We start from the raw sequence: 16,876 nt of genomic DNA on the forward strand, positions 1-16,876 counted from the left end.
AAAATGATGAGCGACGCGAATTTTGCTTTTGCTTTTTTTTATAAAAAAAAGGGAAAAGACTCTCTAAGAGAGAGGGAGAACTGATGCTTTTGATTTTAAAAGCTTTTGGGGCTCTGCTTTTGGGCATCCCTTGTAACCTTTAAATTAGTGGTGAGGGCCTCCCTTCTGAGAGCATCTGGACGCAGAGTCTGAGAGTGAAACCCTAACCGCTCTCTTGTACTTTGATGATTGATTAATACAAAAAGAAATACCGAAAGGGGCGCCAGTCTTTGGGGCCAATATCTCTAGGCACGGAACTCCGCCGGGCCAGTGCAAATCTATTGTGATCTGTGAATTGTTTTGAAGTGGTTATTTGGTGTTGTCGCGGTTGATTCTTGACTTGGAGTGTCCAAGTCTGTTACACGCGCTACCCCCCGCCTTCCCCTTGCGCTGCCCGCCAGCCTCGCCATCTGCGCGTGTCCACAGCCCGTTTCCTACCTACCCCGGTTCCTGGCCGACGTCGGCAGGGGCCACCGCGCCAGCCTGGCACTCAGGCTCCTGCACAGCAGCAGTGGGTTCCCACGGGGAACTGCTTCGATCCTCTACAGTAGGACGAGGTCCCTGCTCCAGCCTTCCCCTTGCGCTGCACGCCAGCCTCACCATCTACGCCTATCCACAACCTGCGCTGCCCGCCCCGATTCGTGGCCGACATTGGCAAAGGCCACCGCGCCAGCATGGCACTCAGAGTGGTCTTGAGGCTCGTGCCCAACAGTAGTGGGTTCCCACGGGGAACCGTTTCGATCCTCTATAGTAGGACGAGGTCCATCTCCAGCCTCCACCTCAGCCTCACCTTCGACAGCCCCCCCTCCGTCTCCCGAAGTTCCCCCCCTCTTCCGCCTTGCCCCTCCTCGTCCTCCCTCTGCCTCTCCATCTCGCCTTCCCACCTTTGCCGATCCCCCTCACCCTCTCTCTCCTCTGGCTCCCCCTCCTCCTCCCGCTCTAGTCCCGCAGCCATCCCAGGGGGCACAACCTTCCTTGGCTGCTAGGAGATCTCTTGGCAGTGCCTTTGCCACGAGATGCTTGGCAAGAGAGGCACAGCCTTTCTTGCAACCCCCTCTTCAGGTACAGACGTCTCCCTTTGCAGCAGTTCCTCGAGGTCTGACGAGCTTTGACATTCGTCGCCGTTGGGATTTCTTTTCCTACGACTTTACACTTTTTTCGGCGACCCCTCACCAGACCTTGAGGCTGCCTGCTTCAAAGTTCATATACTTTTCCTTGCAGCTAGGAGGATAGAGGCCTTGGACTCAGTGGTTGGCTTCTGTTTTCCCCTAATGCAACAGGGACCATGCTGAGTGGACTATAGACTCGATTTTGGAGTGGCTTCAGACATAGGTCCTAGAGTTCTCTCACCACAGGGGAGACCTAGGGGTTACAGGCTTGCTTCAGACTCTTTGGCAATTGGCCAAGTTTGTTGTGACACCTCCAGATGCAGCAAGATGTAGACACATTGTGGTTCACTTTTTTGGTGACACGCAGAGCCCGCCATGCTATGTACACATACATGAGGACTCCTTGACAGAGGAGGTAGCTTTACACACGGCTCGGTCTACTTGGGCTTGGGCTAGACACTCTCTGCAGTCACGCCTATCTCGAGGACGTTCGGATGCGGATTACTCCCCATCCAAGCCTGCCTCAAAGATAGCACCATCAGTTCTCTCTCGCTCTCCATGAGGATCATCTCATGGAATGTACACGGACTAGATGGGCCCCAGTTTCACCGTTAGAGGGGCCGACTGCGTCAGGAGCTTCAGCAATGCCTTGTGGAAGGAGAGATTGACCTTCTTATGCTAAAGGAGCACCATCTGTGTGAGAGCCGCATTAGACGTTGTGGTCAATTTCTGCGTGGACGATCTGAGATTTTTTGATCAGCTGCATTTGGACCTATGCCATCTAGGGCGGGGTATGTATGACTATTGCGGATTCTTTGCAGCAGGCCATTGTGGGTAGAGGGATTATTTTGCCAGGCAGGGCTCAATGGATCACTATGCAGGTTCAGGGATGTCTCGTGGGCTTCCTAAACATTTATGCGCCCAATGTGGCGAGTGCACGTGCAGAGTTTTGGCGCAGATTGTTGAGTCTCTACCGGAGGCAGAGCAATGGTGTGTAGGGGGTGACTTCAACATGTTAGAGGAACCCTCTGACACGATTGAGGGTAGCCATACTACTGTGCATGGAGTTGAGCTGGCAGCTTGGGAGAGGTTTTATTTGACTCTGCGGGTTTCAGATGTGTGGCAGCATTCTAGTTTTGTGAGGCCCCCAGACAGTCTTGCTTTCCATCTTTCGGACTGCAGAGTACGAGGCGTGAATCTATCACGGATAGATCGCTTCTACACTACTGACCACTTTGTGACTTGGGTGGGACAGTTGGCACTCTCGTAGGGACTTCCTTTTCGGACCATGCTCTAGTGATCCTTACAGTGACTGATAGACAGAGGAGTGGGACCACGATGCTTCGCATCCCAAAGATGGTCTTGCTAGACTCGGTGCTTAGAGAGCAAGTGGAGGCTCTTTGGACAGAGAGCGTAGACATGCAGGATTCTCTTGCTGACAAAGTGGCCTCATGACTTGCTCAGCTTAGTTGACTCTTTCTTCAGGAGTCTTCAGCTCGCCTGACTGCAGCGAGAGAGGAGGAGCAACATCTCCGACGAGATGTTGCTTCCTTACTAAGGATACAGGAGCAGCATCCAGATAGTCCTTGGTTGGACGAGCAGTTACAGCAGGCTCGCCAGGAGCTTGTGAGCACACAGGAGAGGCACCATGAGTTTGCTTTACATCCACAGGCATCTCAACGAACCTAGGTGGGTGACAAAGTGACGGGCGCTTTCTTTGAGGCAGCGGGACCTCAGCATACGCATACCAAGGTAAGTCAGTTGAGGAGGCCCGACGGGTCACTTGCTTCAAAACCAAAAGACATGCGGGCAGTTGCCACTGACTTCTATCGTGATTTACTGTTTGCAGAGCCTGAGTCAGAGCGTCACGATGCATGCAGAGCGCAGGTGTGGGCACAAATGCCTTGTCTTGTGACTGAGGACATGCGCAGAGGCTTGAGCTGCCTCTTCAGCTAGAGGAGCCACGCACGGCCCTGAGAGCACTCCCCCGTGGTAGCTATCCAGGTGAGGATGGCTTAACTCCGAGCTTTTTCTTGGAGCACTGGGACTTGCTTGGCTTAGATCTTTGCAGTGCTTTTACATCCTTCACACAGGAGAGATGCTTGACAGCATGAGTGAGGGCCTGATCTACCTCATTTCCAAGGAGGGTGGCTCCTTGGATGAGATTCGACAGTGCTGCCCCATCACCATCCTCAACTCAGCCTACAAAATTCTTGCCAAGGCTCTGAGTTTGAGGATTCAGCCACTTCTAGAGAGCATTATACATGGGACTCAAACAAGTTTTGTCAAGGAGTGTAGTATCCTTGACAACATCTTTACTTTTTGGGAGGCTTCTGCCCTCGCACGGCTTCTTGGTGAGGAATCTGGTGATTCTTCTTCTCGATTTTGAGAAGGCCTACGACAGAGTTGACTGGAACTGTTTAGAGGACGCTCTATGCAGGATGGGCTTCACAGATGCTTGGATCAGAGGGGTGTCAGCTTTATACAGACGGGCACATAGTCAGGTACTTCTCTCAGGAGGTAGAGGTGATCGTTTCATGCTCACACCTTCGATCAAACAAGGCTACCCTCTTGCCCCCTTCCTCTTTCTGCTCTATGCTGAGGCAATGAGCAAGTTTTTGGTTTCACAGCATGTTGATTTATGTGGCTTAGCGCTTCCTATTCGGGGAGATGAGCTACTGGACGCTGAGTTTACAGACGACTCAGCCTTGTACTTGGATGGCAAGGAGGCCAACTTTCACAGGTGTGAGCAGGCTCTTGAGACTTTCTGTTGTGCATCTGGCCTTCTCGGTGCTCCTACGCCTGATTGGATGCCAGGTGAGGGGTTCACGTGGATTCCCCCAGGGACTGCAGTTCGGTACTTGGGCTATCAGGTTGGTTTGGACTTGTCAACAGATTGCTCGCAGATTGCTCCCCTTCTCCTGTCTATCAGGAGCAAGTAGTTACATTGGAGCTCCGCACGACTTTCTCTGGCAGGCAGAGTTGTAGTGGCCAACCAGGTGTTGTTGGCTACTATGTGGTACATCACTTCTTGTTGGATCTTCTCAAGTTCTTGTATCAGCCAGGTAGAAAGGCTGATCAGGAACTTCCTTTGGTCAGGGTGTGACGCTAAGATAGTCCGGACCAAAGTGGCACGGCAAGTCATCACTCTTCAGGGAGGTTTGGGGATCATAGACCCAGCACAACAGATCAGAGCCCTTCTTGGGAAGTTTATTATCAGAGGACTTCTTCGAGGTGAGGAGCCCTGGAAGGAGTTCTTGCTTCAGCGGCTTAGTACTAGGGTGCCTCAGGCTGGAGGCCCCTGGCGACCATCGACTAGATGGATTTTCACTGAGATGCGAAGAGTTGGTTTGAGCAGGAGATTGGAGGACCGTTTTGCTGTGAGTCTGCTCCAATCTTGGGACCATCTGCACAGAGGCCTAGAGCAGCGTTAACCTACATGCACGAAGGAGCGTCTAGGACAGCCCCTTGTTTGGAACCCCATGGTTAGCACGAAGAGAGGCTGTCACAAAGTGATGACGTGGCTACGAACAGCAAAAACCCTAATTTCTACCAAAAACCCTAAAATTCTTGCAAACCCTAATTTCCGAAAATCGCGGAGGCTTTAAAAAAATAATAATAATAATATTTTATTTTTTTTTAAAAGAATGATGAGTGACGCAAATCTTGCTTTTTCTCTATGCAATGAAAAAGAGAGAGAGAATGCTTTTGCTTTCAAGTTTTGACTCTCTGTGAGAGAGAGAGAGAGAGCAGTTGCTTTTGATTTGAAGCTTTTGGGGCTCTGCTTTTGGGCATCCCTTATAACCTTTATATTAGTGGTGAGGGTCTCACTTCTCAGAGCATCTGGACGCACAATCTGAGAGTGAATCCCGACCCACTCTCTTGTACTTTGAACTGATTAATATAAAAAGAAATACCGAAAGGAGCGCCAGTCTCTGGGGCCAATATCTCTAGGCACGGAACTCCGCCGGGCAAGTGCAAATCTATTGTGATCTGTGAATTGTTTTGAAGTGTTATTTGGTGCTGTCGCGGTTGATTCTTGACTTGGAGTGTCCAAGTCTGTTACAGTGGTATCAGAGCACGGCCGATTTCTCTTCTACGAGAAATCCGATCCCCAATTTTTTTTCCACGGCACCTATGGCTTCACGCAAGGATCAGTCGACTCCCTCTGCATCTGGAGATGTGGGCAGGGATCACAACGAAGATTCCGGCAGAGAGTATGGCCCGCCTCGGCCTACTCAGGCGGAGTGGCGAGAGATGGAGCGTCGCCAGTTGATCGGTGATGCAACGAAGATGATGCTCAATTTTGCAAAGGACCCAAAAATTGCAAAATATATTAGCGAGACTTCTTTTCAAGAAGTGCATGAGCAGTGGCAGAAAATCACTACACCCACTCTCAAGAAACCTTCTACTCACAAGAAATATTCAGAGAAGGAATTAGAAAAGGTGGTTGATGCATACGCAGTGTGGCAGAAAACCACTACACCACCCCTGAAACCCGTTCTCAAGAAACCTTCTGATCACAAACAGTATTCAGAGAAGGAATTACAAGAGGTGGTTGATGCACGGATTGCTCAGCTTTTTGACGCGCAAAAGAAAGCCAAAAAGCAAGGCAAAAAGCAGAAGAAAAGCACTGACTTCCCGGGATATTTGGGTAGTCAGTCTTCTTTTGACAAGGCAAAGAAACGGAAGAAGCGTGTTCGATTTGAACGAGTACCTAGTTCTTCTTCTTCTTCATCTGACAGTTCTTCTAGCTCTTCAGATTCGAGCGAAGAAGACAGAAAAGGTAAAAAGCGAAGCAAGAAACAAAGCTTCGGAAAGGGCAAGAAAAAGGCAAAGAAGGCTACATCTCGCTCAAAGACTGACAGTTCTATTGAGGACTCGTCTACAGACAGCTCAGATTCTGATGACGAAAACTTTTATGCGAACAAGAAGAATTTTTACAAAGCTAACCAGTATGACTTTCTCAAAGATAAAAGCAAGAAAGTCCGAGAGTTTAAGGAAGGTGGCCACTCGATCAAGTTTGATACTTTTTCAGGATACTCAGATGCTTCGAAGGCTTTGTCTTTTATACAGCAATTTGACATCGCTTTCGTAGGAGGACGCAATTCAGAGCATCTGGACGCAGAGTCTGAGAGTGAATCCCGACCCACTCTTTTGTACTTTGAACTGATTAATATAAAAAGATATACTAAAAGGCGCGCCAGTCTCTGGGGCCAATATCTCTAGGCACGGAACTCCGTCGGGCCACTGCAATAGACATGGTTGATCTCGAAGAGACATGGTTGCAATAGGGGTTAGTCAATCGGACATCGATGAGGTCCCGATTGGACCTAGATGTGATTGCTAGCTACATTGCCGATAAATCATGGTCTAAGATCCGAATGAATGTTGAATGCCTAATTTCCGAAAATCACGGAGGCTTTAAAAAATAATAATAATAATAATTTTATTTTTATTTTTTAAAGAATGATGAGCGATGCAAATCTTGCTTTTTCTCTATGCAATGAGAAAGAGAGAGAGAATGCTTTTGCTTTCAAGTTTTGACTCTCTATGAGAGAGAGAGAGCAGTTGCTTTTGATTTGAAGCTTTTGGGGCTCTGCTTTTGGGCATCCCTTGTAACCTTTAAATTAGTGGTGAGGGCCTCACTTCTCAGAGCATCTGGACGCAGAGTCTGAGAGTGAATCCCGACCCACTCTCTTGTACTTTGAACTGATTAATATAAAAAGAAATACCGAAAGGGGCGCCAGTCTTTGGGGCCAATATCTCTGGGCACGGAACTCCGCCGGGCCAGTGCAAATCTATTGTGATCTGTGAATTGTTTTGAAGTGGTTATTTGGTGCTGTCGCGGTTGATTCTTGACTTGGAGTGTCCAAGTCTGTTACAGTGGCCACTTGGTTGGTAGTCGGCCTCATGTTTCCTGGGGTTCCATGGCAAAGGGTCCAGCAAGCTCTTCCGGTGACTCGTTACAGTTTTCAGGCTTGTCAGAGGAGCTTCAGGGCATTCAGCTACTACAGGGCATGAAGGGGTGCAGAGCATGTGTCACGAAATCTCAGATGCAGTACCGGCTGAGTGGCTCACACCTCTCAAGTTAGCTGCGTCCACATGGATGGGAGCCTTCACACGGCTGGAGCTTTCCATCTCAGTTCGGGCTTGCTCTGAGATTGTACCCTCCATGTTTTTCGAGCTACAGGGTGAGGGATGTTTACACAGAGTTGCAGTAGAGGCTCCACAGGTCGTAGAGTGATGTATTCAGAGGATCCGAGTGGTGGGCATCTGTGGGAGGACTTGTGTCATAGATCTCGACCCAGCAGCTCTTCAGACTGGTCACTAGAGACTGTGGGCTTGGGAGAGCTGTCCACTGGCATGAGTACAGTGGGATCCTGGAGAGTGGCTTTGGAGGGACCCTTGCTCCTCAACAAACCATCCAGGTGTCCCTTTCTTTCAGTACACTGTTCGACTGGGACGTCACATTCAGGCAGCGCAGAGAGGCTCGTCTTGCTGCAGCTCCTCATTGGCAGGAGAAGAGTCTCACAGCTAAGTTCTTGGCAGCTTTTTGGGAGAGATTGTGGCACTCCAGACAGCCAAGGCGAGTCACTTTGTTCCAGTGGCTGGTAGCACACCGAGCTACAGCAGTTGGGAGTAGGCTTGTACATAGTGGTCTCTCGGCCGCATGTGCAGCTAGTGCCCATCTTGTGGAGAGTCAGCGTCACTGCCTCTAGGACTGTCCTTTAGCACAACAGGTGTCGCTTCGTGTTCTCCGACTGATGCCAGCTCTTTCCACAGCTCAGTAGTACACATGGGAGCAGCTGCTTGGTCTACTCTCACGGGCCCAACCCTTCAGTTTAAGCTATCCTCCACCAGCAGAATGATAGTGATGCAAGGGGGTCGACCTACACTCCAGCCTGCACAGAACTTACTCCACAGGAGTGGTGTAGTGAGAGAGAGGATTGTTGGGCGCTCATCAGCGGCCTGACACTCTGGTTCATCTCACGGGCCCATTGCTTCCACATCTTGAGGCTCGCCCTGTACCACCAGCAGAGATATTGTTCGGGATCTTTGGCTAGAGCTGATACATACTCTCAGAGGACAGTTCGAGCAACTCGAGGGCAGCTCCGACCGCATGCAAGAGCGCAGAGAGGCTTTCCTTCGACTCTGGCGTCCTAGGCCTTTCTTCACTATGGTCCAAGGTGTGCTCAGATGGCACTACCGTCCACCTCTGTGGCTCTTTTCTCCTCCCATCTCTTGATTTAGCCTCATTTTACGTATGCTGTTTTTCATTGGGGGAGTATCCCCATCATGATTGTTGTGGCCCTCTCTTGCAGAGGTGGTTGTAGCCCTATGGGCAGTTTTAATTAACTAATAGAAGGATCTTTTTCGGGGGGGGGGAATCCTCTTTAGGCTCTTCTCGCCATCATCCACCCTTTTATGCAAGGGTCGTCTCTAAAAGTGCCTTTTGATGCAATCTGAGGCATCTCAATTATGTCCATACCTTCCTGGGTAGATTTTCTCCTCGGAGCCATCTAGAGGTACCTATCTTTCAGAGGCTTTTCTGGATACCTCTCCCTCCTCTTCAGACCTAAAGTAATTGCCACGGAATTTAACCCTCCCTAGCGAGTTTCTTTCATAGCTACTTTTCAAGTTTTTTATAGTTTTGGCAATTGGCCTTGTAATTCCCTACAGCGTCCTTTGTAACAGCTTTTACGTCCCCTTGGGATGGGCACCAGTTTTGGCACTCGAAGGGAGCTCAAGTAAAGAATGTCAGCTAAGCTTTTGAGTGTGTGTGAGAGAGAGAGAGAGAGAGAGAGAGATGCAATGAAATGTTATATTAACGTCTTCAAAAGGCCAAAGTGACCTATGAGACCAGAAAGTTACGATGTGGTGGATCTGATACAAAGTCAGAGTAACAAGAGTAACAAGATGACGAGAGAGAGAGAGAGAGAGAGAGAGAGAGAGAGAGAGAGAGAGAGACCTGAATATCATGTGAAGTGGGCAAACAAAATAGGGGCGTAGAGTAACGGATTTTCAGAAAGACCCGAAAATTTTCTTTTGCCAGAAGAATGTCAGCTTTGGATGCTCTTAAAGACTTATCCGACAAGAGGTCACGCATGCTGTAGATTGAAAAGAAAAAATTAGTAGTGAGCACGCATTGTACCCTGAAGACACTCAGTTGCAAAAACACTATGTAAACACAAGTAGATCATCAAGCATAATGTCAAAGCCATTATATTTAGCTGACTAACATTTAAAATGACCACAACAACGAAGACAATGATCAGGAGTAATCATGAAAAATCTCTTGCCTTACGATATAAAATGCAAATACAAATACATAATGAGCAACATAAAAGTACTGGAATCTCATAGGAATATCATGCAAAAGTCACCAACAAGCAAAACACCAAAAAAGTCACCGTTAACCCACATGGCAAGTAAAGCGTCCTCAAACTGTGTTCTCTCAAGACTTTCAAGAGAAATTCTCTCTCTCTCTCTCTCTCTCTCTCTCTCTCTCTCTCTCTCTCTCTCTCTCTCTCTCTCTCTCTCGGGTCTCTCACTGTTTTTAGTGTTTCGTCACTGTTTTTTTGCTGTTTTTAGGGTTTTCAAACTGTTTTTTAGGGTTTCGTCAACGTTTCTTACTGTTCTTTAGGGTTTCAAATCTATGTTTTGTTGTTTTTTTAAGGTTTTACAAGCGTTTCTTGCTGTTTTTTTTAGGGTTTCTTGTAATTTTTTGTTGCTCTAGAGTCTGAGTCTCTCCCTCTCTCTCTCTCTCTCTCTCTCTCTCTCTCTCTCTCTCTCTCTCTCTCTCTCTCTCTCTCTCTCTCTCTCTGTGTGTGTTTGTTTTTGCTCAAGCTGCGCAGACACAGAGAGAGCTTGATGAGAGGAGAGGCTAGCCAGTCTCAGAGACAGATCACAGACAGATCACAGACTTCTTTAGAGCTGCCACTGGACACCCAGAGGAGTTACTACCACAGCACAGCTCGTCGCCTCACACCAGAGGCACACTGATCGACCGAGCGACTGAGCTTCGGAGATCCAGACGCCCATGACTGCGGAGGACTACACAGCATCGACGGAGGTTGCATCAGAGGATTCGGATCACTTTGGCTCGACATGCGCGACGCCCGGTCAAACTACTGACCATGGAGGAGATTGATAGCAACCGATGCTGGATCTCCTGTGATCTAGCTATCCCAGCTAGCTGTTTAGCTGCATAGTTCACACCTAGCAATTCAAGATTCCATAGTATTTTATTTTGTCATTTCTATCATTTTGTCATCTTGTTACTCTGACTTTGTATCAGATCCACCACATTGTAACTTTCTGGTCTCATAGGTCACTCTAGCCTTGTGAAGACGTTAATATAACATTTCATCTCTCTCTCTCTCTCTCTCTCTCTCTCTCTCTCTCTCTCTCTCTCTCTCTCTCTCTCTCTCTCTCTCTCTCTCTCTCTCGCGAAAAAAGAGACATCCCTCTGTCACAAATTGATGACATGGCAGTTCTACCCGGACACACGCGGACACAGTAGTACAGACACCGTGATTCGCACTGGCAGATGATGTGGCAGTTTTTATACGAACGCTGATGTGGCAAAACAGTGCGGAAGTTCTCCTTTGTGGGCTGACAGTTGTACGGAAATTACGCTAACTACTTTTTTAGCAATTTTTGGGATCAGTTGCCTTTGGAATTGTTTGCTTTTGAGTTTACAAGCTTTTAGGGGTCTGCTTTTGGCATCCCTTGTAAGAATAAAAGGAGCCCAAGGGGCCTCACTTCTCAGAGCATGTGGACGCAGAGTCTGAGAGCGGAGGACGCCTGCGGGAATGTACTTTGCACAAAGATTATTATAAAAGTAAAACTGAAAAGGGCACCAATCTTTGGGTCCAATCTCTCTGGGCACGAAACTACGAGAGGCCTTCTTGACCAAATTGAACTATGATTTTAAAGTGATGTAGTATTTTAAGTAATTCTCTCTCGTGTCGCAACAGATTCTAGACTTGGGATGTCCAAGTTTGTTAAAGGGGTATCAGAGCATCAGGCGTGTGCTTTTCTCAAAGCATACAGGTCCTATCACTTTTGGAAATCGGGTCCTGATCCCGGACCTATTAGCCACTCCTTAAGAATCCATGGCCGCGACCCTGGACCTATTAGCCACTCCAACCCTTCATACATCGCGAATCGGGCACGCTCCCATCTTCATCGCTCTTTCTTACAAGGCATAAAGCCATAAAGAATCCCACATTACATATGGATTCCAAGAAGAATCAGTCAACCACTTCTACCACTGTTAAGGCAGGAAGGCAATAGGGAAAATTCAAGCGACTTAGCAGAGGAGTACGGGCTACCTCGGCCCACACAATATGAACTCTTGGAGATGCAACGTCGACATCAGGTTGACGAGTGCACAAACCAGATGCTTCGGTTTGCTAAGGATCCCCAATTTGCAAAATTTTTGACCCAGCAGTCGATGGTTGAAGTGCATACTTAGTGACAACAAGCCACCGAGCCACCAATCAAATCGGCAATCAAGAAGCCTATCACAAGACGGGCGCCACGCGCCAATAGAAAAGAACAGACTCAAGAGACTTTTAGCACTTCAATAACAACTAAGCTGAAAGAGAGAGACGACACACGACAAGGAGTGGCGGAATTCCACCCCAGAGAGTAATGGCCCCAAACCTTGGCGCCCCTCTCGGTATTTCTTTACGTTACTTGGACTCTGTACAACGCCGGTACTCCAGACTCTACACCTCCAAGAAGCATGTGAGAGAATGAGCCCATGGACTCATATATAAAGGCCCTTGGCCCAAAAGCAATTTACATGAAAAGCCTTCAAACTCAAAAGCATCTAGTCCAAAAGCTACCAACGTGATCTATGGAAATCCGTACAACTGCCACGTCAGCAACACTAATCGCAGAAATTCGTACAAGCTGCCATGTCAGCAAGTTAGTGCAATTTCCGAGTTGTCCGTACAGTTGCCATGCCAGCATGTCAACGTAAATTGCGGGATTCCGTACGGCTCTGCCACGTCAGCAGGCCAGGGTAAGATCCTTTTTTACTTCTGCTTCTGCTGCTTCTAGGGTTTAGGCCCCTCGGCCGGTAGTCCGTCCTTCAGTGACTTGACACATCAGCAATTTGTGACAAAGCCTGCTACTCCGAGAATGTTTACTGAATAAGAACTCCATGATGCGGTCCAGGCCCAAATCAATCAGCTTCTAGACACAAAGAAGCCATTGGAAAAGCAATTGAAGAAATGTAACAAGGGAACTAATTTTCCCGATTACTAGGGTCAAAAATCCACTTTTGAAAACGCCAAAAAGCAGAAGAAGCATGTACGCTTCGAAGGATTTCCCAGTTCGTGCTTATCTTCTTCTGACAACTAGGACAGATCATCTTCTTCTGACCCGAGTGATGAGGACCGAAAGGGAAAGAAACGACGGAAAGATTATATGTTTTATGCAAAAAGAAAGCACTTTTACAGAGCCAATCAATATGATTTCCTCGACGACAAGGACAAAAAGCCCAAAGAATTCAAAGAGTGCGGACAGCACCAAAGTTTGAGAACTTTTGAGGGTTTTGAGATTCTCCCAAGGCTTCAGCCTTCGTCCAACAATTTGACATCATTTTCTGGAGGCCGCTATATATAGCACTCAAAGATCAGACGGGCCGCATCCTTTCTGAAAGGCAATGCACGGACATGGTGGTCCACTTTGTTGTTAAGGAAACAAGCTCGACAAAGTGGTTGAAATTTAACAAACTCTTTATTTCTTCATGGCTCACACAAGAATACAAACGAGACGTTGATAAACCGCTTTTGGCGTGTACAAAGTAGCGTGAGTATGCATGGGCATATGTACAAAGAAATATAAATGTATGCATTTGGGAGCTTTTCAATGTGGTTTCAAGCTTTTAAAAAGATGCAACGTGTACAAATTGTATCCAGTCATGCTTGGAGGCCGACAGTCAAACGCACGTACATGCATGGACAGGGTGTCGGCACCTTAGATATAGTTCCAATTGGCTTCTTTTGGTTCTAGGGAATGTGTTTGCACTTTCTAGAATGTAAATAATGCAAGTGGGAGGAGTGGGCACCCTCGAACCGCCCGAGAAGGTTGGCACATGCAGTAACTGCCTATTTGCGACGCCTGATATGTAGCGATGTGTGCACCGCCCTAGAGGTAGTCAAACATGGAATGTCGCGATGTGGAAAAAGACTTTGGGTATCAAGGACCAAGGCCACAAAATTTGGTGAATTTTGGAGTCCATTTGGGGTTTTTTCCACGAAAAATGCCCACCGGGGGTCAAAATTGGCCGAAATTGGGGCTAAAAGGTCAAAAAAAAAGTCCAAAAATGGTGTGAAAAGGCTTCAAATTGCCACATTAGTCACGGTGCCGTGAGGGTTGAGATTGAGGGAGTACTTTTGAAGTGGGATATTAGCACTTTTACCTCTATGTGTATGGAAGGAAGCAGGGTTCCTACAGGTAGTCTAGTGCAGTCCCGTCCCGTTCGCGTCCTGTTTTCGAGTGTGTGTAGGTGTCACAAACGGGAGCGCATAACAATATGAAATACATTCGGATAAATTGGATTTATCACTTATTACTAAAGCCAAAGGATATAGAGAGAAATAGATAGAGAGAGAGATTGTTGCTAAATGGACTATTTTCTTATTTTCTTCTTTTCTCGAGTACTTTCTTTTTATTGAAATTAGGATATTTAAAGATGTGCACTTGAACCGTAAGGTTAGGAACTGTAGCTCTACTGGAATTATTAAAAGCCATCAGGAACGGAAAACTCTGATGCGTCATATGATGGTGACATTAAGTATCGCAAAAGGGTTTTACCGTTAGTTCGGTGGGAGATACCGGGAAACGAATATTCCTGATGCGTCACGTGATGGGGTGACGGGAGCATCGAAAAGGGAATATCTCATTGGTCTGGCAGGAAACCCGAGCTGGAAAGACAAATACGCGTAAAGACGCAAGCACAAGAATAAAGATGGGTTCTTAGAAGCTTTTCTTAAAAAGTGGAATATTTTAACGAGTTTTCCGGAAAGAGCAGACGCTTTCCCGCAAGGAATCTATGTTTGCATTGCATTCCTGCATGTGGTTGCATCCAGGGACGCCTGGGAAGTGTTGTGAAAGGCATTGTTTTTAACTTATAAGGTTTTATTGAGTTTTTGGGCAGGTTCAAAACAATTTTAAAATATGCCGGCCGCCCACTTAATAAGTGGGCAGCCACTTAGAAAATAAAGCAACAAAACCAGCCAACAGTACTTGGGACCAGAAGATGGGTTGGTCCCCCCCCCCGTAATAGTATCTTTATTACTGAGGAGAAGTCTATACAAGCACTTGAACCAACGTATTACAACGTTCGTTCTACAATAAGACTTGATGGTTCCAGGAAGCCTCGGTTTCCGATTCCTAGGGCAAAACCCTATTCCAAGGAACTTCCGTTCCTTATTCCAAATCCTTGAGAACCAAGGTTCTCGCCTCTGGATCTCACCTTCGAGACTCAGGGCATGACATCCCTGCAACTCTCTTTTCCAACTCTCTTTCCAGAGTCCTCTTCCCGCAGAACAACTCTGCTTTCCCGGACAAGAAGTCCTTACTTGGGAATCCCAACTTCCGGATCACAACTTGAGAGACTACCTCTCTCCAATCCGTGGATCTACTTCCCAAACTCGGGTACGAAACCCTTGGCCTGATCTGGCTCTAGTTCCTCAGAGCGCTTTTCTCCTACAGAGGCTCATGCCTTCCTCTGCTCCTACTCCCTCACGAAGAGGAAGTACACCTGCAATCAAATACTCAAAGATCATAACATGAAAACCCTTACCTTCAAAGTATCGACGCTCTAACGCAACTCGATTCTCGAAAAGCAATTCCCCGGAAGAGATCTCTACATAGAAAATCCTCTCTTCCAATCCTATACACAAAAGAGGTGTGTTCTCGGGTTCCTTCTCATAAATCAGCCCCGTCTACGACGTTTATGGGCTCAAAACAGAGAAAAACAGCAGCTTGTCGCAATGGAAACACGCTCCGTAGGCACTTCTATCGCGAGGGAACTCGCGCACTGGGTCTTGGCGACATCGGATACACTTGGGACAGTCATGAGCATCACCGGCAAACGTCTTCTTTGCGGGTGAACTCTACAGCAGCATCTCCTTCTTGCAAAAACTGATCCTCCGCTCTGAGCGAGGGCATGTGATGCTTTTATAGCTCCTAGCCACGGGCACGAAAAGCTACTCGCGTAGAGATCACGGCCGTTTTTTTTTTTCATTTTTTTTTTCGTTGTTCTGCTTGAAAAAGAGAGATAGAAAAAGGTGGCTGATCTGTGGCCTTATTTATCAGATGGCTGCCCACTTCTTAAATGGGCGGCCGGCATATTTTAAAAATAGTCTGAATCTGCAAAAACTCAATAAAACCTTATAAGTTAAAAACAATGCTTTCACAGCACTTCCCAGGCATCCCTGCACACACAATTGCAATGCAGACATAGACTTCCTCGCGGGAAAGCATCTGCTTTCCCGAAAAGCAATCCCGCTTTCTCAGAAAGGATCTGTTTTTCCTCAAAGTTTCCTCTGAACCCATCTTCATTCAAGTGCTTGCTTTTCCTTGTGCACAATTCTAACATAGTTCGGAATTTCCTCCCGACTATGGATATTCCCTTTACGATGCACCCGTCACCCACCTTGTGACGCATCAAGAATACCCATCACCTAGTCCTTTCCTACCGAACTTACGGTACAATCTCCTTCACAATGCTCTATGTCACCCATCCTATAACGCATCAGAGATGTTCGTTCCCGGATGGTCGGATACTTCTTTCCGATACTCCCTGTCACCCATCCAATGTGACACATCAGAAGTACCCGTTCTTGGTGGCCTTACAGATATTCCCGTTCTCAATGCTTTGTCATTACTTTGAATGACGCACTAGGAATACTCTGTACTCGGATGTCTCTAGTGAGAAAAGCCCTCTCACTTAAAATTCCAATAATTCAGTTAGAATTATTTTTCCTTGGTGTTCCAAGCGAGAAAACCCTCTCACTTATAAATTCAAAAATTCATTTAGAATTATTTTTCTGTAAGATAAAGCCAATTTAGCAACATGAGGAGTGAATGAGAACTTTCTCTCTTCAATTTTGCACTTCGAGGAGTCTATGGAAGTTCTAAGGTTTCCATGGATGTGTGTGTGCAAGGAATTGAGGGAAGAAGGAGCGACTTTTTGCAAGCCTAATGTGACCCTACATCGGTGCCATTACGGTTGGCGCTACTCCAAAGAGTCCAACAGAGTGGAGTTTGGTGAAGGTTTTGCAATGGTTTGAGAGAGTCCTTTTTGGTTGGAGTTTTGGAGTTTTTGATGGTTTTTCTTGTATATTTTGGTCACCATCGAGTATGATTTCAAGTGTTGAACAACTCGACTCACCTTGTAGTGTCTGGCAGGCAAGGCATGGAGCTCTTGAGTGGTGGTGTGTATGGGGTGGAATTTAAGTAAATTTCTTGTGTTGTGTTTAGGTGTCTAGGTGTGTGTGTCCGCACGGCGTCTTTTGCTCCATTATCCTTTGGCGATCATGTTGGAGAGCGAAAATTGCTGGTTGTGCACCCAAAATTTCGATTTTGAGCAGTGATGTATGCACATTTTGGAGGTTGAAGGGAGTTTTATGATGGTGGTTCCATTCCAACCATCATTTTTCACAGGTTGTCAGTGAGAGAAAACAGATGCTGCCACAACA

The 16,876-nt window shown here is 47.1% G+C and overlaps 1 protein-coding gene across 5 annotated transcripts in view; it reads right to left on the reverse strand.

Moving 5' to 3' along the window:
* Positions 1 to 16,876, reverse strand: part of LDA (limit dextrinase) — a 158,697-nt gene that overhangs the window by 65,851 nt on the left and 75,970 nt on the right. For all 5 annotated transcript variants that reach the window (XR_015186918.1, XM_086504028.1, XM_086504027.1 and 2 more), the window contains one exon: positions 9,121 to 9,259. Coding sequence is in view for 4 of the 5 variants with exons in the window: in XM_086504028.1 (XP_086360154.1) it covers positions 9,121 to 9,259 (139 nt within the window). In the remaining variant the exon portion in view is untranslated. The remainder of the gene's footprint in view (positions 1 to 9,120; positions 9,260 to 16,876) is intronic.

Source organism: Adiantum capillus-veneris, chromosome 28 (genome assembly GCF_014529385.1).
Source record: "Adiantum capillus-veneris isolate H3 chromosome 28, ASM1452938v2, whole genome shotgun sequence".
In the NCBI taxonomy this organism is placed as follows: domain Eukaryota; kingdom Viridiplantae; phylum Streptophyta; class Polypodiopsida; order Polypodiales; family Pteridaceae; genus Adiantum; species Adiantum capillus-veneris.